This window comes from Ursus americanus, chromosome 7 (genome assembly GCF_024610735.1).
Source record: "Ursus americanus isolate L20-20 chromosome 7, mUrsAme1.1.p, whole genome shotgun sequence".
NCBI lineage: Eukaryota > Metazoa > Chordata > Mammalia > Carnivora > Ursidae > Ursus > Ursus americanus.
In genome coordinates this window covers 50,171,961-50,188,207 of record NC_142133.1, presented here as the reverse complement: position 1 = coordinate 50,188,207, position 16,247 = coordinate 50,171,961, and the positions used below count along the sequence as shown (strand labels likewise).

The 16,247-nt window shown below is 42.0% G+C and overlaps 1 protein-coding gene across 3 annotated transcripts; it reads left to right on the top strand.

Annotated features, from left to right (window-relative positions):
* The first annotated feature begins 326 nt into the window (after positions 1-326).
* SLC20A1 (solute carrier family 20 member 1) lies at positions 327-15,567 on the top strand. 3 transcript variants are annotated; one of them, XM_045808922.2, is made up of 11 exons: positions 327-555; positions 1,007-1,621; positions 1,766-1,906; positions 2,094-2,179; positions 6,583-6,679; positions 9,158-9,277; positions 10,920-11,063; positions 11,183-11,741; positions 12,520-12,705; positions 13,461-13,545; positions 14,601-15,567. In XM_045808922.2, the coding sequence occupies exons 2-11, from the start codon at positions 1,276-1,278 to the stop codon at positions 14,760-14,762; spliced, it is 1,926 nt and encodes a 641-aa protein (XP_045664878.1). In that variant the 5' UTR covers positions 327-555; positions 1,007-1,275; the 3' UTR covers positions 14,763-15,567. The 3 variants fall into 3 exon arrangements, with proteins under 3 accessions (XP_045664878.1, XP_045664877.1, XP_087719790.1); XM_045808921.2 differs by having other exon boundaries at positions 10,794-11,063; XM_087863664.1 differs by having other exon boundaries at positions 329-479; positions 10,794-11,063.
* The last annotated feature ends 680 nt before the right edge of the window (positions 15,568-16,247 follow it).

Below are 16,247 nucleotides of genomic sequence, written 5' to 3'. Positions count from 1 at the left end.
TCTATAACTCCGCATGACGACCTCCGGCGGCAGCGCTAGGGTCCCCCACAGCCCCCAACAAGTAACTAACTGGTGCGGCGAGACTCCACACAGACGCCAGGGCGAGGCTGCAGAGAGGGGGCTGGCCCTCCCCACGTGGACAAGCTCCCCGCTGGGGGCGTGGCCGCCGGCGCGGGTCCGGCCAATGAGCGCCGCCGTCGGGCTCACCCGGTTGGGCACGCCGGCCGGTGGGGGCTGCGCCATCCCGGGGGCGGGGCTCCGGAGCCGGGGCGAGGCGCGGCGGGTCACGCGGGTCGCGGCGCCGGGCTATAAGTAGCGGCCGGCGGCGTGTGCCGCCAGAGTGATGGCTGCCGGCGCGCGTTGCGTGCTTTCTCTTCTCGGCCGCTGAGGCGCCAGCGGGTGCTTCCAGGGTGGGTCGCCAAGCCCCGCCGAATCATTCCCGGAGCCTTCGCCCCGGGCTGTCTCCTTGTCGACCACAGGTGCGTGCGTCCGTGGCTCCAGCCAACCGCTGCAGCCTGCACCTCTCGTCTCCCTCTCGGCCCTTGGTTTCCTCTGGTGAGTGGTGGCGCCACCTTGGATAAGGCTTTCTTCTCCCCGGGGCCAGGCGCCGACGCCGTGGCGGGGGAGGCGGCCGGGTGGGCCGGTGCGGGCTGTGCGGTGAGATTCTGGCTTCGTTTCTATTCGTCTCCCTCCCCCACCCCGCCCGCCCGCGGGCCTTTTTGGCGGTCCCCGGGCGGCGCGCGCGGGAACGGCCCTTTTCCGGTTTTCGTGGGGAGGGCGCGCGCGGGCTGGCGGAGGCGGCGGTGGGGAGGCTGGCGCGCGCCGGCCGAGGAGGTCTCCGGCGCCACGTGCCCACCGCCTCGCTAGCCCTGCTCGGGGCCGGGGACGGTGGGCTGCGGGCGGAGGACAAGGCCGGGCTCCCCAGCGGCGTGGGCCAGCGCGGGGTGCCGCACGGGCCCCCCAAGGGCGCGCTGCTATTGTTATTTTCTTCCCCCTCCCCCCCCAGGATGAACTTGCGTCCTTTCTCTTCTCCGCCATGGAATTCTCCTTGCTTTTAGCCCTCCAGAGCCAAAGAAACCCCAGACAACAGATGCCCATACGCAGCGTATAGCAGTAACTCCCCAGCTCGGTTTCTGTGCCGTAGTTTACAGTATTTAATTTTATATAATATATATTATTTATTATAGCATTTTTGATACCTCATATTCTGTTTACACATCTTGAAAGCCGCTCAGTAATTCTCTTATAATTAAAAAAAAACCACTAGTCTAGAGAATGGCATCTACCGTGACAACGCTGACTACCAGTACTATTGCTGCTACTGCTGCTTCTGGTCCATTGGTGGACTACCTATGGATGCTGATCCTGGGCTTCGTTATTGCATTTGTCTTGGCATTCTCCGTGGGAGCCAATGATGTAGCAAATTCGTTTGGTACAGCTGTGGGCTCAGGTGTAGTGACCCTCAAGCAAGCTTGCATCCTAGCTAGTATCTTTGAAACCGTGGGCTCCGTCCTACTTGGGGCCAAAGTGAGCGAAACAATCAGGAAGGGCTTGATCGATGTGGAGATGTACAACTCAACCCAACAGCTGTTGATGGCCGGCTCCGTCAGTGCGATGTTTGGTAAGTTCTTTTTTTATGTGTGCCCCTTAGTGGCGGGTGAGCAAATGGGTAGTTCCGTTCCTGTGCTTTCCCTTTCAGATTTTCTTCAGAAAGCAGTGCATTCCTAAGAATTTTGCCATTTAATAAAACTTGCCTGTGTTTCAGGTTCTGCTGTGTGGCAACTAGTGGCTTCGTTTTTGAAGCTTCCCATTTCTGGAACCCATTGTATTGTTGGTGCAACCATTGGTTTCTCCCTTGTGGCAAAGGGGCAGGAGGGTGTCAAGTGGTCTGAACTGATAAAAATTGGTATGTTTAATTCTAAATGGTTTTTAAATTTTTATTCTTGTCGTGTGCTACCATGGCATTATACGAAATACATGGTGTAAAACAAAAAGTTTTGAAGATAGAATATTAAAATTTAAAGTGTTTTTTTGGTTTCTGATTATCATTTGTTGACTTTCTTTTTTCTTTTTTTTATTGTGTTCTGTTCCAGTGATGTCTTGGTTCATCTCTCCACTGCTTTCTGGCATTATGTCTGGAATTTTATTCTTCCTTGTTCGTGCATTCATCCTCCGTAAGGTAATCTTTCTCTCCCCTCTCTTATGACCTTTGATGGGTCATACTCAGTGGTATTCAGACTGCCAGCATTCTTCCAGATGTGGTTGGTGTGGCCTTAGAAAGTTAAAAAATTCATGTTTGATCTATTTCTTGTATGTTGCTGAGTTCTCTGAAGGAAACAAGTTTTCAATAACTAAGAATGCATTCAGGAAGGAAAAATTGAGTACTGTGATGTGCCAAGAAATAGGTGAGGCTGGGAATGAAAAAATAAGGAAATTTATTCAGGGTGGCTTTGTTACAGGTGCTTGCAGATTACTGCTTTACCTAAACCATCATATGCAGACCAATTTGACTTACAAGTTTGGGGTTCAATAAATCACAATGTCTCTTGTGGCTTTTTTTTTAGCTGATAGTTAAATTGAGTAGTTTGGGTCTCCACGTACTTAACTTCCATAGTGTTGATTATCATAACCAGTTTATAAGCTTCTAGTGGGGACTCTATCTCTCACATGACTTGACTCTAATTTCTTAGACTAGGTAAAAAGAGCCAGTAAAGGTAGTTTTTGTTTTGTTTTGTTTTTCTTGGCCAAAAATGAAGTTTCCAGACAGTCACTTAATTTCCTCTCCCATTTGAAAATCCCTTTTGAGTGACCCAATAGCATTTCTTTTATCAAGAAGCCTGATGCTGGCTCCAAAATAAACGTAGACGACAAGGGATGTTGTCATTGGACTGAGTTACTTACTGAATAAGAATAAATGCATTTTTCTCAGGAAACAAAGTTGTCCTTTTTCTAAGGTGAGTGGCTCTTAACGGTCCATTGTAAGTTCTTAAAAATGCTCCTAAATGGTAGAAATCTGAGTGAAAGGAGATAGGTAGCTTAATCCCAAGGGGTAAGAATATCTTCAGACCCACTTATTTGGTCTAGTTGTAAGCTTCCGTAGGGAAGGATTTGTACTTCTGTAGAAATACCATGATTCATTAATGACTTTTCCTGTGGCCTTAGTCTGGCAGAATATAGCAGTTGTAAAGACTTGGAAAATTTGAAACATCTATATGTTGGTTATAATTTGAGAGTAAATAGTTAATTGTTACTACTAATGGCCTTGAAGTTTGGTATTGTTTTATTTAGCAAACAAAATGATGAGCACCTCCCCTCTAATGGCCTTGAAGTTTGGTATTGTTTTATTTAGCAAACAGAATGATGAGCACCTCCCCTCCAAATCCCCAGAACTGCCGTAGCATATGATAACATGATGCTTAGATTTGAGGTGTACCGGTAGTTACAGATCAGATTTTTCAGTCTTATTAGAACCATATAGCTTCCTCCAACCAGAGAACCAGGAGAATTAATAGGATCCCCCTGTTAGGGATTCCTGCTTTATAAAAGTTTACATTGGGTCTTAGTTGATTTATTGGGAACCAGATTGTTCCGATTCTGGAGAGGCTTTGTGTGTCTCAAGACAAAACAAACTTTTCTTCTTTCTTGGAGGGTGAATGGTGTTGGTTTGAGGTGTGAAGAGGGATTTTTAGTGCCCAGACTCTCTGATTTGAGAAATGCATGGCAGGTACTTTTTACCCACAGTTGAGAGCTTAAGTTAAATATATTAACTTCTTAACTATATATTCTTTATGTGGGAATGAGGATGGACATGATCAAGAATGATTGGAATAGTGTTTAAAATAATACTGACTGACTTTGGGGACCTTCTTGACCTCCAAACCCCCCTTTCCTCCCCATGGCCCACATATATATATCCCTTGTGTCCAATCTATCAATGAGTCTTTTTTTTTTTTTAAAGGTTTTATTTATATATTTGAGAGAGACAAAGAGCACGAGCGGATACAGGGGCAGAGGAAAAGGGAGAAGCAGGCTCCCCACTGAGCAGGGAGCCCGATGTGGGGCTTGATCCCAGGACCCTGAGGTCATGACCCGAGCCAAAGGCAGACGCCCAACCGACTGAGCCATCCAGGCGCCCCATATCAATGAGTCTTTCGGTGATGAATATGAATAGTTCTGGTTACATTAGGTTTTAAATATCAAGAAAACATCCTTATGCTGGTAATCTTTGGGGGTCCTGGCTATTAAAGTCTGAATATTTGACCATTAGGATGTTTTCCAACTTAAGATTCTGTTTTGGAAATTAACATTAAAATTGCTTTTTAAAAATTTTGTTTTCTCAATGTCTGTTTCAAGGGTATTGGGTAGTCTAGTAGGAAAAACCAGAATGAAGGTGGGGTACGTCCCCTTAAGGACTGGGGGCAATAAACGAGGAATAGGGGTAAAGGGAAAGTTTTCCTGTTGAGTATTTAAATGCTAGTCAGCATTCTCCCTTTTGTTAGGAATCACATTAAATCTAGGACATCTTTTCAAACTCAGAGGAGCCTTTTTCTTTAGACAAAGGCTTATAGGAGCATCCAGTATGTAAACAGTGGACTGTTCTGGTTAAAGATGGGGAATTATGAAGACCCCCCTTCACATCTTACATAACTGGATGGTGAGATATTTACATTATTTCCAGGTAAAGATGGTAAAGATTCAAGTGTGTGTTAGATGGGTCATACAGTAATAAAAATTTTATGAAGTTGTTAGACTTGGTTACCTCTTGTGAGTGACCAAGAGGAGTCTGGAGGGAGTAAAAGGGAGAACATGGTTTATGCTTTATTCCCATTCCCTACCCCCCCCCCCCCCCCCCCGCCGATTTGCAAACTATGAGCCTGTATTTCATTTCATATCCATTCCTTTTCTTTTCTTTTCTCTTCTCTTCTTTTTTTTTTTTTTTTTTTTTTTTTTTTAAGATTTTGTTTGAGAGAGTGCCCGTCAGCTGGGGGGGAGTGAGAGGCAGACTCCCCACTGAGCAGGGAGGCCTACATAGGGCTTGATCCCAGGACCCTGAGATCATGACCTGAGCTGAAGGCAGATGCTTAACTGACTAAGCCACCCTGGCATCCCATTTTTTATTTCATTTTTTTAAAAAGATTTTATTTTTAAGTAATCTCTATGCCCAATGTGGGGCTCGAATTCACAACTGACATCAAGAGTCATTTGCTCCACTGATTGAGCCAGCCATGCACCCCTAGTCAGAAGCTTTATTTTATTTTTTAAAAAGATTATTTATTCATTTATTTGACAGAGAGACAGCCAGTGAGAGAGGAAACACAGGCAGGGTGAGTGGGAGAGTAAGAAGCAGGCTCCCAGCGGAGCAGGGAGCCTGATGTGGGGCTCTATCCCAGGACCCTGGGACCACGCCCTGAGCTGAAGGCAGACGCTTAACGACTGAGCCACCCAGGTGCCCCTAGTCAGAAGCTTTAGAATCACTTTGGGTCTTTCTCTTCTTTCTCAAGATTTTCTTTTGGATTGTGATCAAGACAGCATTAAACTTTGAGGGTAATATCTTCAAAGTTTAGTCTTCTCCATATATTCAAATCTGTGTTCTCTTTGACTTCAGTGTTTTCCTGTAGAATTAATACACATTTGTTGTAAGTGCAACTCTTATTTCCAGTCACACTGGCCTTGCAGTTCCTTAAACATTTGGAGTTTTTGCCTCAGGGCTTTTACACTTGCTGATATCTCTGTCTGGAATAACCCTCCCCTCAACATGCCTTGCTTTTTTTCTGCACCCTTAGGTATGTACGTGGCTTGTCGACTTACCACGTTTGTCTTTTGTTCCACTGATACTCCCCAATGTGCCCCTCCTTCCATCGCTGCCCCTTATACCCTTCTTTATTTTCTTCATAGTATTTATTGCTACTTTTTTCTGTACTAGAATGTAAATGTCAGTTCTCTGAGGGCAGGGACTTTTTCTCATTCATTCCCATATTTTAGTGCCCAGAATAGTGTTTAGCGCAGTCTGTTGAATGAGGAAGTGACTTTAGTGTACCATTGATTTTTGTCTTAGCCCTTTGGTAAATCGTTAATAGTGGCATATTTATTGATATCTAGAAAAGATGGTTGTTGCAGGTAAATTCTGCATGTTTTGATTTTAAGAAATCTTTGCAGGCATGGTGAGAAATGTCCTAACATCTCATAGTCTATTTCTTGACATCTTTTACAAATGTATAGTACATCTCAGATGTATGCTCAGATTTCCATCTGGACATCAGGTACTTTAGAACACTGGGTGATGAAACTGATTATTTGGGACATTACCGGTCACTGGTGTAGGTAGCCTTGTTAGAAATAGCATCCCCCCCACCCCGCCCCAGTAATAAAAAACCAAACACAAACTTAAATTCAGGTAGATGTAAAAGATGAGATCAGCCTTGGTAGGGAGACTTCCAGGCACAAGGCCAACTGGGCTTTTCCTGTTACTATGGAGACCATTAACCGGCACTGTAATTCCTGAACCTGCCCTTTTACAAGGTTCTATGGAAATGAATTAACTTTAACACCTTTTAAGGTATTGATCTTAATGATCTTTTACAGGCAGATCCAGTTCCTAATGGTTTGCGAGCTTTGCCAGTTTTCTATGCCTGCACAGTTGGAATAAACCTTTTTTCCATCATGTATACTGGAGCACCTTGTAAGTACATATCAAAATATTTAAATGTGAATTTAAAGTTGTTTATAAAACTTGCATTAAATGCCCAATTTACCCCTTTTTGCTTTACAGGGCTGAAATCTCCTAGAAGGTGGCTGGCCTGCGCCCATTTCAGAAGGCTGCAGGCTAGTGTATGCTGAGTTAACCTAGATAGTTTTTCAACCAAAGAGACCTGCTCAGATTCTAAATCACTACAGACCTTTACTCTTTAGTCTTCACAGGATCCACCGATAATATGACCTTCTCCTTCCCTTTCTCCTATCTATGCTAAAAATACTGGAAGTGATATTGACCTCAACTACTGACTACTGAAGAGTAATTAGTTATATTTGGTCTTCAATAATCAGTCATTTAGGACTGGTTTGCTGGATATTCTCATTTTTCTCTCCCAAATGGAGCTACCTTTGTTTTTAAGCACTAAATTTACTTCCCTGAATCTGCTTGAATGAGAAGAGTTGGGATGTTTAACAACTGGCCTAAGTGCACTTGGAAGAAGAATTCATGCAGCTAAGAGGAAAAATAATTTGTGAGGATATAAAGATTGAAATGATTGCTTTTATTTTGAGACTAAGGCAAAGCATGGATGAAATTATGATACGTGTTTAATTTAGCAACTGAAAAAGATCAATCACTTGTAACTTAAAGGACAGTACATGCTTTGATCAGTTCAGTTTTGCTAGTATCTAGGGTCATTTGACTTGATGGTCAACTCAGTGGCTCTTGAGCTTTTGACTGTGATCCACTGGAAAAAATACATTGTACATTGCTGCCCAAGACTCCCATGTAGAGAGAGAGGAAGGAAAACCAGAATAGTATTTTGAAGCTACTTATGTTACTATGTGCTGTGCACTCATTTTCAGATAATTCTCTAGCTTTTTTTAATGCTCATTGGGGCCCACTAAATTGATTACTTTTCTGACTAATGGACTGTAACTTGCTTCTTAAACTTCACTGAAGTAATAAGTCACTGACCAAAAATGGAATTAGCTAAGTATTTTTAACCTTGTCTTTATTCCTGGAATAATTAGGAAAGAGAATGGACAACTTTATGAGAATATTGATCTTACTTAGGGGATCATAGACTCCTTACCAAATGGTACAGGCAAAGAAAAGCTTGCATGCTACATTTTTGTTCTGTTTTAAATTGAGTTTTTTCTTTGTGCTAAACCAAAGTGTCCCATGAGGCTCTAAGCACTGATGTTTTATCTGGTAGCAGTAAAGCTCATAGTTCAGTGAAATTAGAAACTTAAACTTTCATTTTTGAAAAAGGAACTTGGGATAGTTTTGTTCTGTTCTTTGTGGATCATTTATAAGAAAAATTTCCCCTTCTCGTTTCCCCTTTTTGACTTGGAACACAGGCAAATTTAAATTGTGATAGTGATTCATTAAATTTCATGTATATTTGAGTTTGTGTGACTAAATACATGGTTAGAATTGATAGGAATTAAAATGGAAAGATTTATAGTCACTATAGAACTTTAGTTTTGAAGGGACTACAATTTATATCTTATTTTTAAATATTAATCATTGGGGGGCAATAGATTTTCCATTTTATAAGTACTTTAATTCCTAATCAGAATAAAGCAAAAGAACTGCAGGTAGTTGCGCTATTCTTGGATGAATTATAGAGCATTATAACATCTTTTAGTCTTAAATAGAATTCTGTAGTGCTTTGCTTCCGTCATTAGTCTAGGCTAGTGGCTTGGAGCCTGTTGGCACTTAAGTGATAAGCAGATGAGGACTGATATTAATGATCCCAAAGCCAGGTGAAAAGTAGGCAAGTCTCTAAGATATGGCTTGTTAATGAAATTACCACTAAACTGTTTTCTTCTTGTGAAAGATAGCCCTTTGAACTATTCTTATCTTTTGATAGATAATATTCTGATTTTCTATATCTTAGTTTGATAATGTCTCCTAAGAGATAATCTTGTTAAAGGATTTTACTGGAGGGTAATACAAGGGATTTGATAACTTCCACAGAGAATTCTGTCAGAATGACAAATATGACTCTTGGGGCCCCTTTCTTTTTTAACATCAAAATCTGTATGTGCAAACATAATGTGTGGCAGCTACCATCTGGAGTCTGGGGAGTGGAGCGCTTCCATTTTTTTCATAGCTAGTTGCAGATCCTCAGAGTATAGTGATCCTTATTACCTTCTAAGTAAGAAAGGAAAAAAGCTAGTTTTTGAAGGAGTTTGGGAGACTTGAATCTAATCTAGCAGGTGTGGAGAGTGGGCCAGAGGTGGAGGTGTGGGTTTCAGATGACCATGGGATTTTTCTCCCCTCCTGAATTTGTGTAGTCATGAGCACAATAAAAACCCTGTGGACCTGAGGCTGGCAGCAGTTATAAAGGGTGATGGGCTGGCTTGGGGAACCCCAGAGTCCCCAGAGGAGGGTTTACACATTGTTGCAGGGGGCTGTTGCCCTGGGGTTTTCAAGATGCACCATTTTATCTCCTAGTGCTGGGCTTTGACAAACTTCCTCTGTGGGGCACCATCCTCATCTCGGTGGGATGTGCAGTTTTCTGTGCCCTTATCGTCTGGTTCTTTGTATGTCCCAGGATGAAGAGAAAAATCGAACGTAAGTAACAAATTGTAGCAGAACATTTTAACTAGCAATGTGCTTGTTTCTTGTGTGATCACTTAATAAAAGTCCGCTATTTGGATAAATTGGCAAAGTCAAAAATTTAAATGAGATTTCAGGAGATGGGTTTATTGTCCAAACTATGGTTTTATTGACTTGAAATGACCTGAGGCCTACTCATAAGGAATAATTGACATATGTTGGGGACAAACTGGTCATTTAATCTACCTTGACATCAGTTGCTGGTGACAGAAATACACAGAGAAGTAGCTTAACATTACTTGGGAACTGTGAGGTTATCTTAATGTGTAATAAGGGGTAGGTACAAAATATTTTCAAGGAGAGAGAACTTTCTCCTTAACTACGTATATGTGTAACTTCAGATTTAGACCGGCAAAGCTAAGTCACATATTTATATCTAACTTTAGATTTGGTTAATTCTCAGAATTGTCGCACAAATTCTAGAGGTAGATATTTTCCAGTGTTAATGTGAAGGAATCATTTAGACCATTACTACATACGGTAGTGGAGTGTCATTAAATATGGAGTAAATTTTGTTAGTGTCAGTCTCATTTAAATCTTGTATTCGTTCCCTTACTGGCTGAGATCTGTTAAAGTAATCTTTTTCTGCCCTTTGCATCTGCAAATGCTTGGTTAGTGATTTCATTTGCCACTGGGAAGTGGAGGGATGCACACACTGCAGGGCCACTAGGAAGAGAGCTGCGTCATGCAACTGCGCTGAGGCGCCTCTGAGAGGCTCTGGTCTGTGCTAGTCTGCTTGTGCCGTGCACACAGTCGGAATAAGGCTTGCATGACTTCCTGACCTCATTTTTCCCCCAGTCTGGGAGAAGAGAAGACAAGTCTTGCTAACGTTTTATAGTCTATAGCGTGGTTGTGCTGCCTGAATGAACGTGTAAACGTACTGGGCATTGGTAGACTGGGCGGAAGATATTCCTGCCTAGTCATGGCATTTAGAACCATAAGGCGGAACATTAAAGCGCATGTCTGTTTTACAGAGATGGGAATTCAAGTTGTCATCTTTAGTTTCCTGTATTGAGCTGTGTTCCTTTGCTTGAACTTCTGGACTGAAATTCGGGGGCATTCCTTTTTTAAAAAGAACATGAATTAGATGCATTGTAAATTTTCATTCTGTCCACCTCATGCTTGAGGTACCTTTTACCTCAGAATGGGTCAGCAGGGAGCTAGGAATAGTTCTTATTCTTGTAAAATCAGAACCTTTGTTTTATGAAGGAGAAGAATACACAACAGAGCCCATAAAGCCTTAAACATTTTACTGTCTCGCCCTTTACTGAAAAAGTTTGTGGCGTCTGAAACATTGCTGATTTCTTCCCAAAGGAAAGATATGGCAAGTGAAGCAGACAGGGAAAAATCATCCTGAACTTTCACTGAAATATATTACTTTGAGATGGATTTTTTTGAGGTGGGGGAGAGGGAAGATGTGGAACGAGTTAGTTTGGTCAAAACCAAACCAAAAAAAACCCCTTTTTTCTAGGAGAAATAAAGTCTAGTCCTTCTGAAAGCCCTTTAATGGAAAAAAAGAATAGCTTGAAAGAAGATCACGAAGAAACAAAGTTGTCTCTCAGTGATATTGAAACCAGGAATCCTGTTTCTGAGGTAGGATCTGCCACTGTGCCCCTCCGAGCTGTGGTGGAGGAGAGAACAGTCTCATTCAAACTTGGAGACTTAGAGGAAGCTCCAGAGCGCGAGAGGCTTCCCAGCGTGGATCTGAAAGAGGAAACCAGCATAGACAGCACCATGAATGGTGAGTGGAGTTTTTTCAGTGGGCAAAATAAGAGTTTTACTTTGTTACCTGTGTTGGGGAGGAGGCTCACTGTTTGGACCTGATGCTGTTTTTAATGTTACTGTTTTGGTCTTGGCCAGGGGCGGTACAGTTGCCTAATGGGAACCTTGTTCAGTTCAATCAAGCCGTCAGTAACCAGATAAACTCCAGTGGGCACTATCAGTATCACACCGTGCATAAAGATTCTGGCTTATACAAAGAGCTGCTCCATAAATTACATCTTGCCAAGGTGGGCGACTGCATGGGAGACTCTGGCGACAAACCCTTGAGGCGCAATAATAGCTATACTTCCTACACGATGGCAATCTGTGGCATGCCCCTGGATTCATTCCGTGCCAAAGAAGGTGAACAGAAAGGTGAAGAAATGGAGAAGCTGACATGGCCTAATGCAGACAGCAAGAAGCGAATTCGAATGGACAGTTACACCAGTTACTGCAATGCTGTGTCTGACATTCACTCGGCATCCGAGATGGACATGAGTGTCAAGGCAGAGATGGGTCTGGGTGACAGAAAAGGAAGTAGCGGCTCTCTAGAAGAATGGTATGACCAGGATAAACCAGAGGTGTCTCTCCTCTTCCAGTTCCTGCAGATCCTTACAGCCTGCTTTGGGTCATTCGCCCATGGTGGAAATGACGTCAGGTCAGTTGACTTGGAATCTCAGCATCACGCTTTCTGTTTTTGTATCACCTTATCCCTTTTATAAGGCTATGCTTGTGGCTTTGGTGCCATACCCCCCGTGGGACACAAATAAGCTGGAGAGGATGAGGTAATAGCAGTTATTGACTTAATAGGCAATAAAATTTTTCTTAGAGGGGTGCCTGACTGGCTCACAGTAGAGCATGCAACTCTTGATCTCAGTTGTAAGTTCGAGCCCCGAGTTGGGTGTAGAGATTACTTAAAATCTTAAAAAAAATTTTTTTTTTTGTTTTTCCTTTAGAGATAGATTACAAAGAATGTTTAAAAAAATTTTTTTTTTCTCTCGAGAAAGTACAAAGAATGTTTCCGTAGATGATAAACACAGATATTCTTCATGGAGAGGTCTATCAAGATAGGATCCAGTTCTGTGATAGTAAATTCTGTGAATACTGAGATGGAAAGCTTAAAAATCAATGCCCTAGGGAATGCATTTGGAGGTTGTCGGCCTTAGTTCTGTGGTTCGTAAACTGGTCATTGGAACCTGAGTTGTTCTAGGCTACCTGTTGGAAGATAGGCCACCAAATGCATGGGATTCTTCTCTGAGAATAGCTTTCATTTTCTTCTATGTATGTTGGGGTTCCATTTATTTCTGTTGAAAGGATTGTTTGCTAAATGAGCTTGACAGCTTTGTTTTAAATTATCTAGTAGGTCATTTAGCAAATGATCTTGCCAAGTTCTAGTTCTGCCTGAAAAATCATCTTTGTCCTCTTTTTTCTTTCAGCAATGCCATCGGGCCTCTTGTTGCCTTGTATCTGGTTTATGACACAGGAGATGTTTCTTCAAAAGTAGCAACACCAATATGGCTTCTGCTCTACGGTGGAGTTGGTATTTGTATTGGTCTGTGGGTTTGGGGAAGGAGAGTTATCCAGACCATGGGGAAAGATCTCACACCAATCACACCTTCTAGGTAAGTTGGCAAAGCAAGTCTTAGGCTAATGCTCATTTTCTTAGGACACATAATACTGTGTAGTGTTACCACAAAAATTTTCAGCTAATATACCCCGAGCTTGTATAAGTTCCTGGCGTTACTCTCATTGTTGTGAACTTTTTCGATTTTACATGTTGTCTGGCCCTTAAACATAATTTTGGTCAAATATTCATCTCCAGTGGTCTCTTAATAATACAACTTTTCTGAGAAAGGTGTGTGTGTTTGTGGAGCGAATAGCTCTGTATACTTGTCCTTTGTTTGTTTTTACTTGATAGCTAAGACTGATGTTTATTAAATTCTTCAAAATAGAAGTGTAAACTTTATTAATGGGCTTCTAGAAACCCTTAAAACCCCAAAATGTTAGAGAAGATGGAAGAGGGCCTGATTTAAAGTAGATTTCAGGGGTGCCTGGGTGGCTCAGATGGTTAAGCGTCTGCCTTCTGCTCAGGTCATGATCCAGCCCCACATCGGGCTCCCGGCTCAGTGGGGAGTCTGCTTCTCCCTCTCCCACTTCCTCTTCCCACCCCTCCACTTGTGCTCTCTCTCTCTCAAATGAGTAATGAATAAATGAAATCTTAAAAAAAACAGATTTCAGGAGCTATAGCCAATTAAAGATGTTAGTGAAGGTTTTGTCACTGAATAGAGCACAGTAAGATTGTGTTAACTTTGGAGTAATGTTAGCTTATAAAAAAATGAGCTTCCATTCTTGACAAGTAATGTTCTTATGTCTACAGTGGCTTCAGTATTGAACTGGCATCTGCCCTCACGGTGGTAATTGCATCAAATATTGGTCTTCCCATCAGTACAACACATTGTAAAGTAAGTGTAATGTATAAGTACTGTGTCTATTGAATGATTCTAGTAATATGGAGAGGTTTGTTTGTTTTTAAGTGTGATACTGTGTTTTAGAAAGTTTTATGCAGTTGGAGTCTTGAAGAGTTCACAGATTTAGGACAAATAACTGCAATAATGTGAAGGCTTACGGTTTACAATTCCTTGGGTCTAGTACTCTTAAGCCAATAATGTATGTTCTCACCAAATGATGGCAAAGGTCCTTTTACATATAGTTAGCCCGTCTGTGAGGCATGTTGGGCTGTTGAAGGGCAACGTTATTTATAGAAGGTACATATTCATAGCCTCAGAATTGAAGTACTGAGAATCTCACTGAATTCTGAAGTTGTCTGATGGCCATGTAATAACTATAGAAAAAGGAAGAAACTGGCTCCCTTAAGGCGATTTAAGTTGGTTCATCATGGAGCCTGTGAGTCATCCTTTTTCTTCTAGGTATCTCCAGGTGATTGGCTGTGATGTCTAATATCTGTCCTCCTCTAAAATGATGTTTGGAAAACCTGAAACTTAATGTATTAAAACAGTTAATTTTTAAAGCAGTTGATCAGAATGCCAGTAGCTCAGGGGCACCTGGGTGGCTCAGTCGTTACGCGTCTGCCTTTGGCTCAGGGCGTGATCCTTGCGTTATGGGATCGAGCCCTGCATCAGGCTCCTCCACTGGGAGCCTGCTTCTTCCTCTCCCATTCCCCCTGCTTGTGTTCCCTCTCTCTCTGGCTGTGTCTCTCTCTGTCAAATAAATAAATAAAATCTTAAAAAAAAAAAAAAAATGCCAGTAGCTCAGGAGAGAGAAAGGAAGTGTTCTCATTCTTGTATTTTACCCCAATTACCACAGATGTAGTGATTGGACTTTTATATTGCCTTCATCTTCCCACGAGTAATCTGCTTCTTACCCTGTTAGAAACGTTCTTTCATGGAATCAGTCTCATCAGCAATTTGGGGCTCCTTACCTATGTAAGATCATGTGTCTGTTACCAAAATACCATTGGCTTTTATTAACCAGTTTCCTTGATCCTTTGCTCTGCTAGGTGGGCTCTGTTGTATCTGTTGGCTGGCTCCGATCCAAAAAGGCTGTTGACTGGCGACTCTTCCGCAACATATTTATGGCCTGGTTTGTTACCGTCCCCATCTCTGGCGTTATCAGTGCTGCTATTATGGCAGTCTTCAAATATGTCATCCTCAGACCGTGAAGCTGTTTGAGATTAAAATTCGCGTTGATGTTTGGGGCCACCTTACACATTCCTGCTCCTTTGAAGAAGGATCACAGTGTTACAGAAGACCGACAAGAGTCTTTTTAAAGTTTGGGAGCTGTGGGAGGGAAGTGTTACTTGTGCTATAATTGCTTTTGTGCTAAATATGACTTGTCTCAAAATTAGCTATGTAAAATAGCCAGGTTTCCACTGGTTCCTATTGAGGTCCCTTTTCCTTTTGGGCTGTGAATTCCTGTACATAATTCTCTACTTTTTGTATCAGGCTTCAATTCCATTATGTTTTAATGTTGTCTCTGAAGATAACTTGTGATTTTTTTTTTTTTTTTTTTTAAAACAACCATTCAGAGCCATTTGATGCAGTGCTCTGCTTTGGTGGTTTCACCAGCTTCTGCCCTAACGTGCACAGGGACTTAACAACAAGCATAACTGAAGCTTCCCTTGTAGTCTCTTAGAGAAATAGAGCCATTTGTACTCTGCCCTCCTGTCGGTAGTGGCAGGTTCCATTGGCATATGTGGGAACTTCTTATAGGGACGAGGTTCTTTGGACACAGTGAAATTTAAGTTAGTAGTAACTTCTTTGCAAGCAATTTATTGACTGTTATTGCTAAAAAGAAGTAGGAAGAAAAAGCCTTCTGGCAGTCTTGGTTATTTCTTTATGATTTCTGGCAGTGTGGGATGGATGAATGGAGTGGAATATGAACTTTGGGCAAGTTAAATGGGACAGCCTTCCATGTTCATCTGTCTACCTCTTAACTGAATAAAAAAGCCTACAGTTTTTAGAAAATTTTGTTCTCATGGTTTTTGTTCATACTTGTGGCATCTGGGCTTCAAATCAATTAGCCCTATGCATTCTTAGGAGAGTGTGAGTATCTTAAATGAGAACTAAATTTCCACTTAAATTTCCCCACTCCTCCCTGTTAAGTTTCTTGTGATCCCAGAATATACATGACTTAACTCCATAGGTACAAAGCTGTTTGACATTTTTCCTTGTAATAGCGCAGCCTAGACACTTTCACGTTAGCGTGTATAAATGTACTCATTGACAGCCACAAAGTTCCTGTTTGGACTATTTTACCATATCCTTATTTAGAATGTTACTAGCTTTGCTATTATGAAGGATGTTAAGATGGGTGGGGTGTGTATGTGTGTGTGTAGCTCAGCTTATTTAAAAATTCTCAGTGTTGGGTTCTTCAGTCTTGACCCATTATCTCTTTTACCTTTGATCAGAACAGTTAATGAAAAGTACATTGCTTTGCAAACTAGGTTGATGGTTCTTGTCCTGAGAGTTGTGTTTTAGGAAGATGCTTTTGAGAAGCCACACTGTACCACATAAAGCTAAGCTTGCCTGACCTATGCCTGAGAGAGATTAGATCACTGGTTGGGTACATGCTGTAGACTTGCTTAGTCAGTGTTCACCATTTAAGGTCAGGCACTGTGCTAAGCTTTTTATATACATTTAATCCT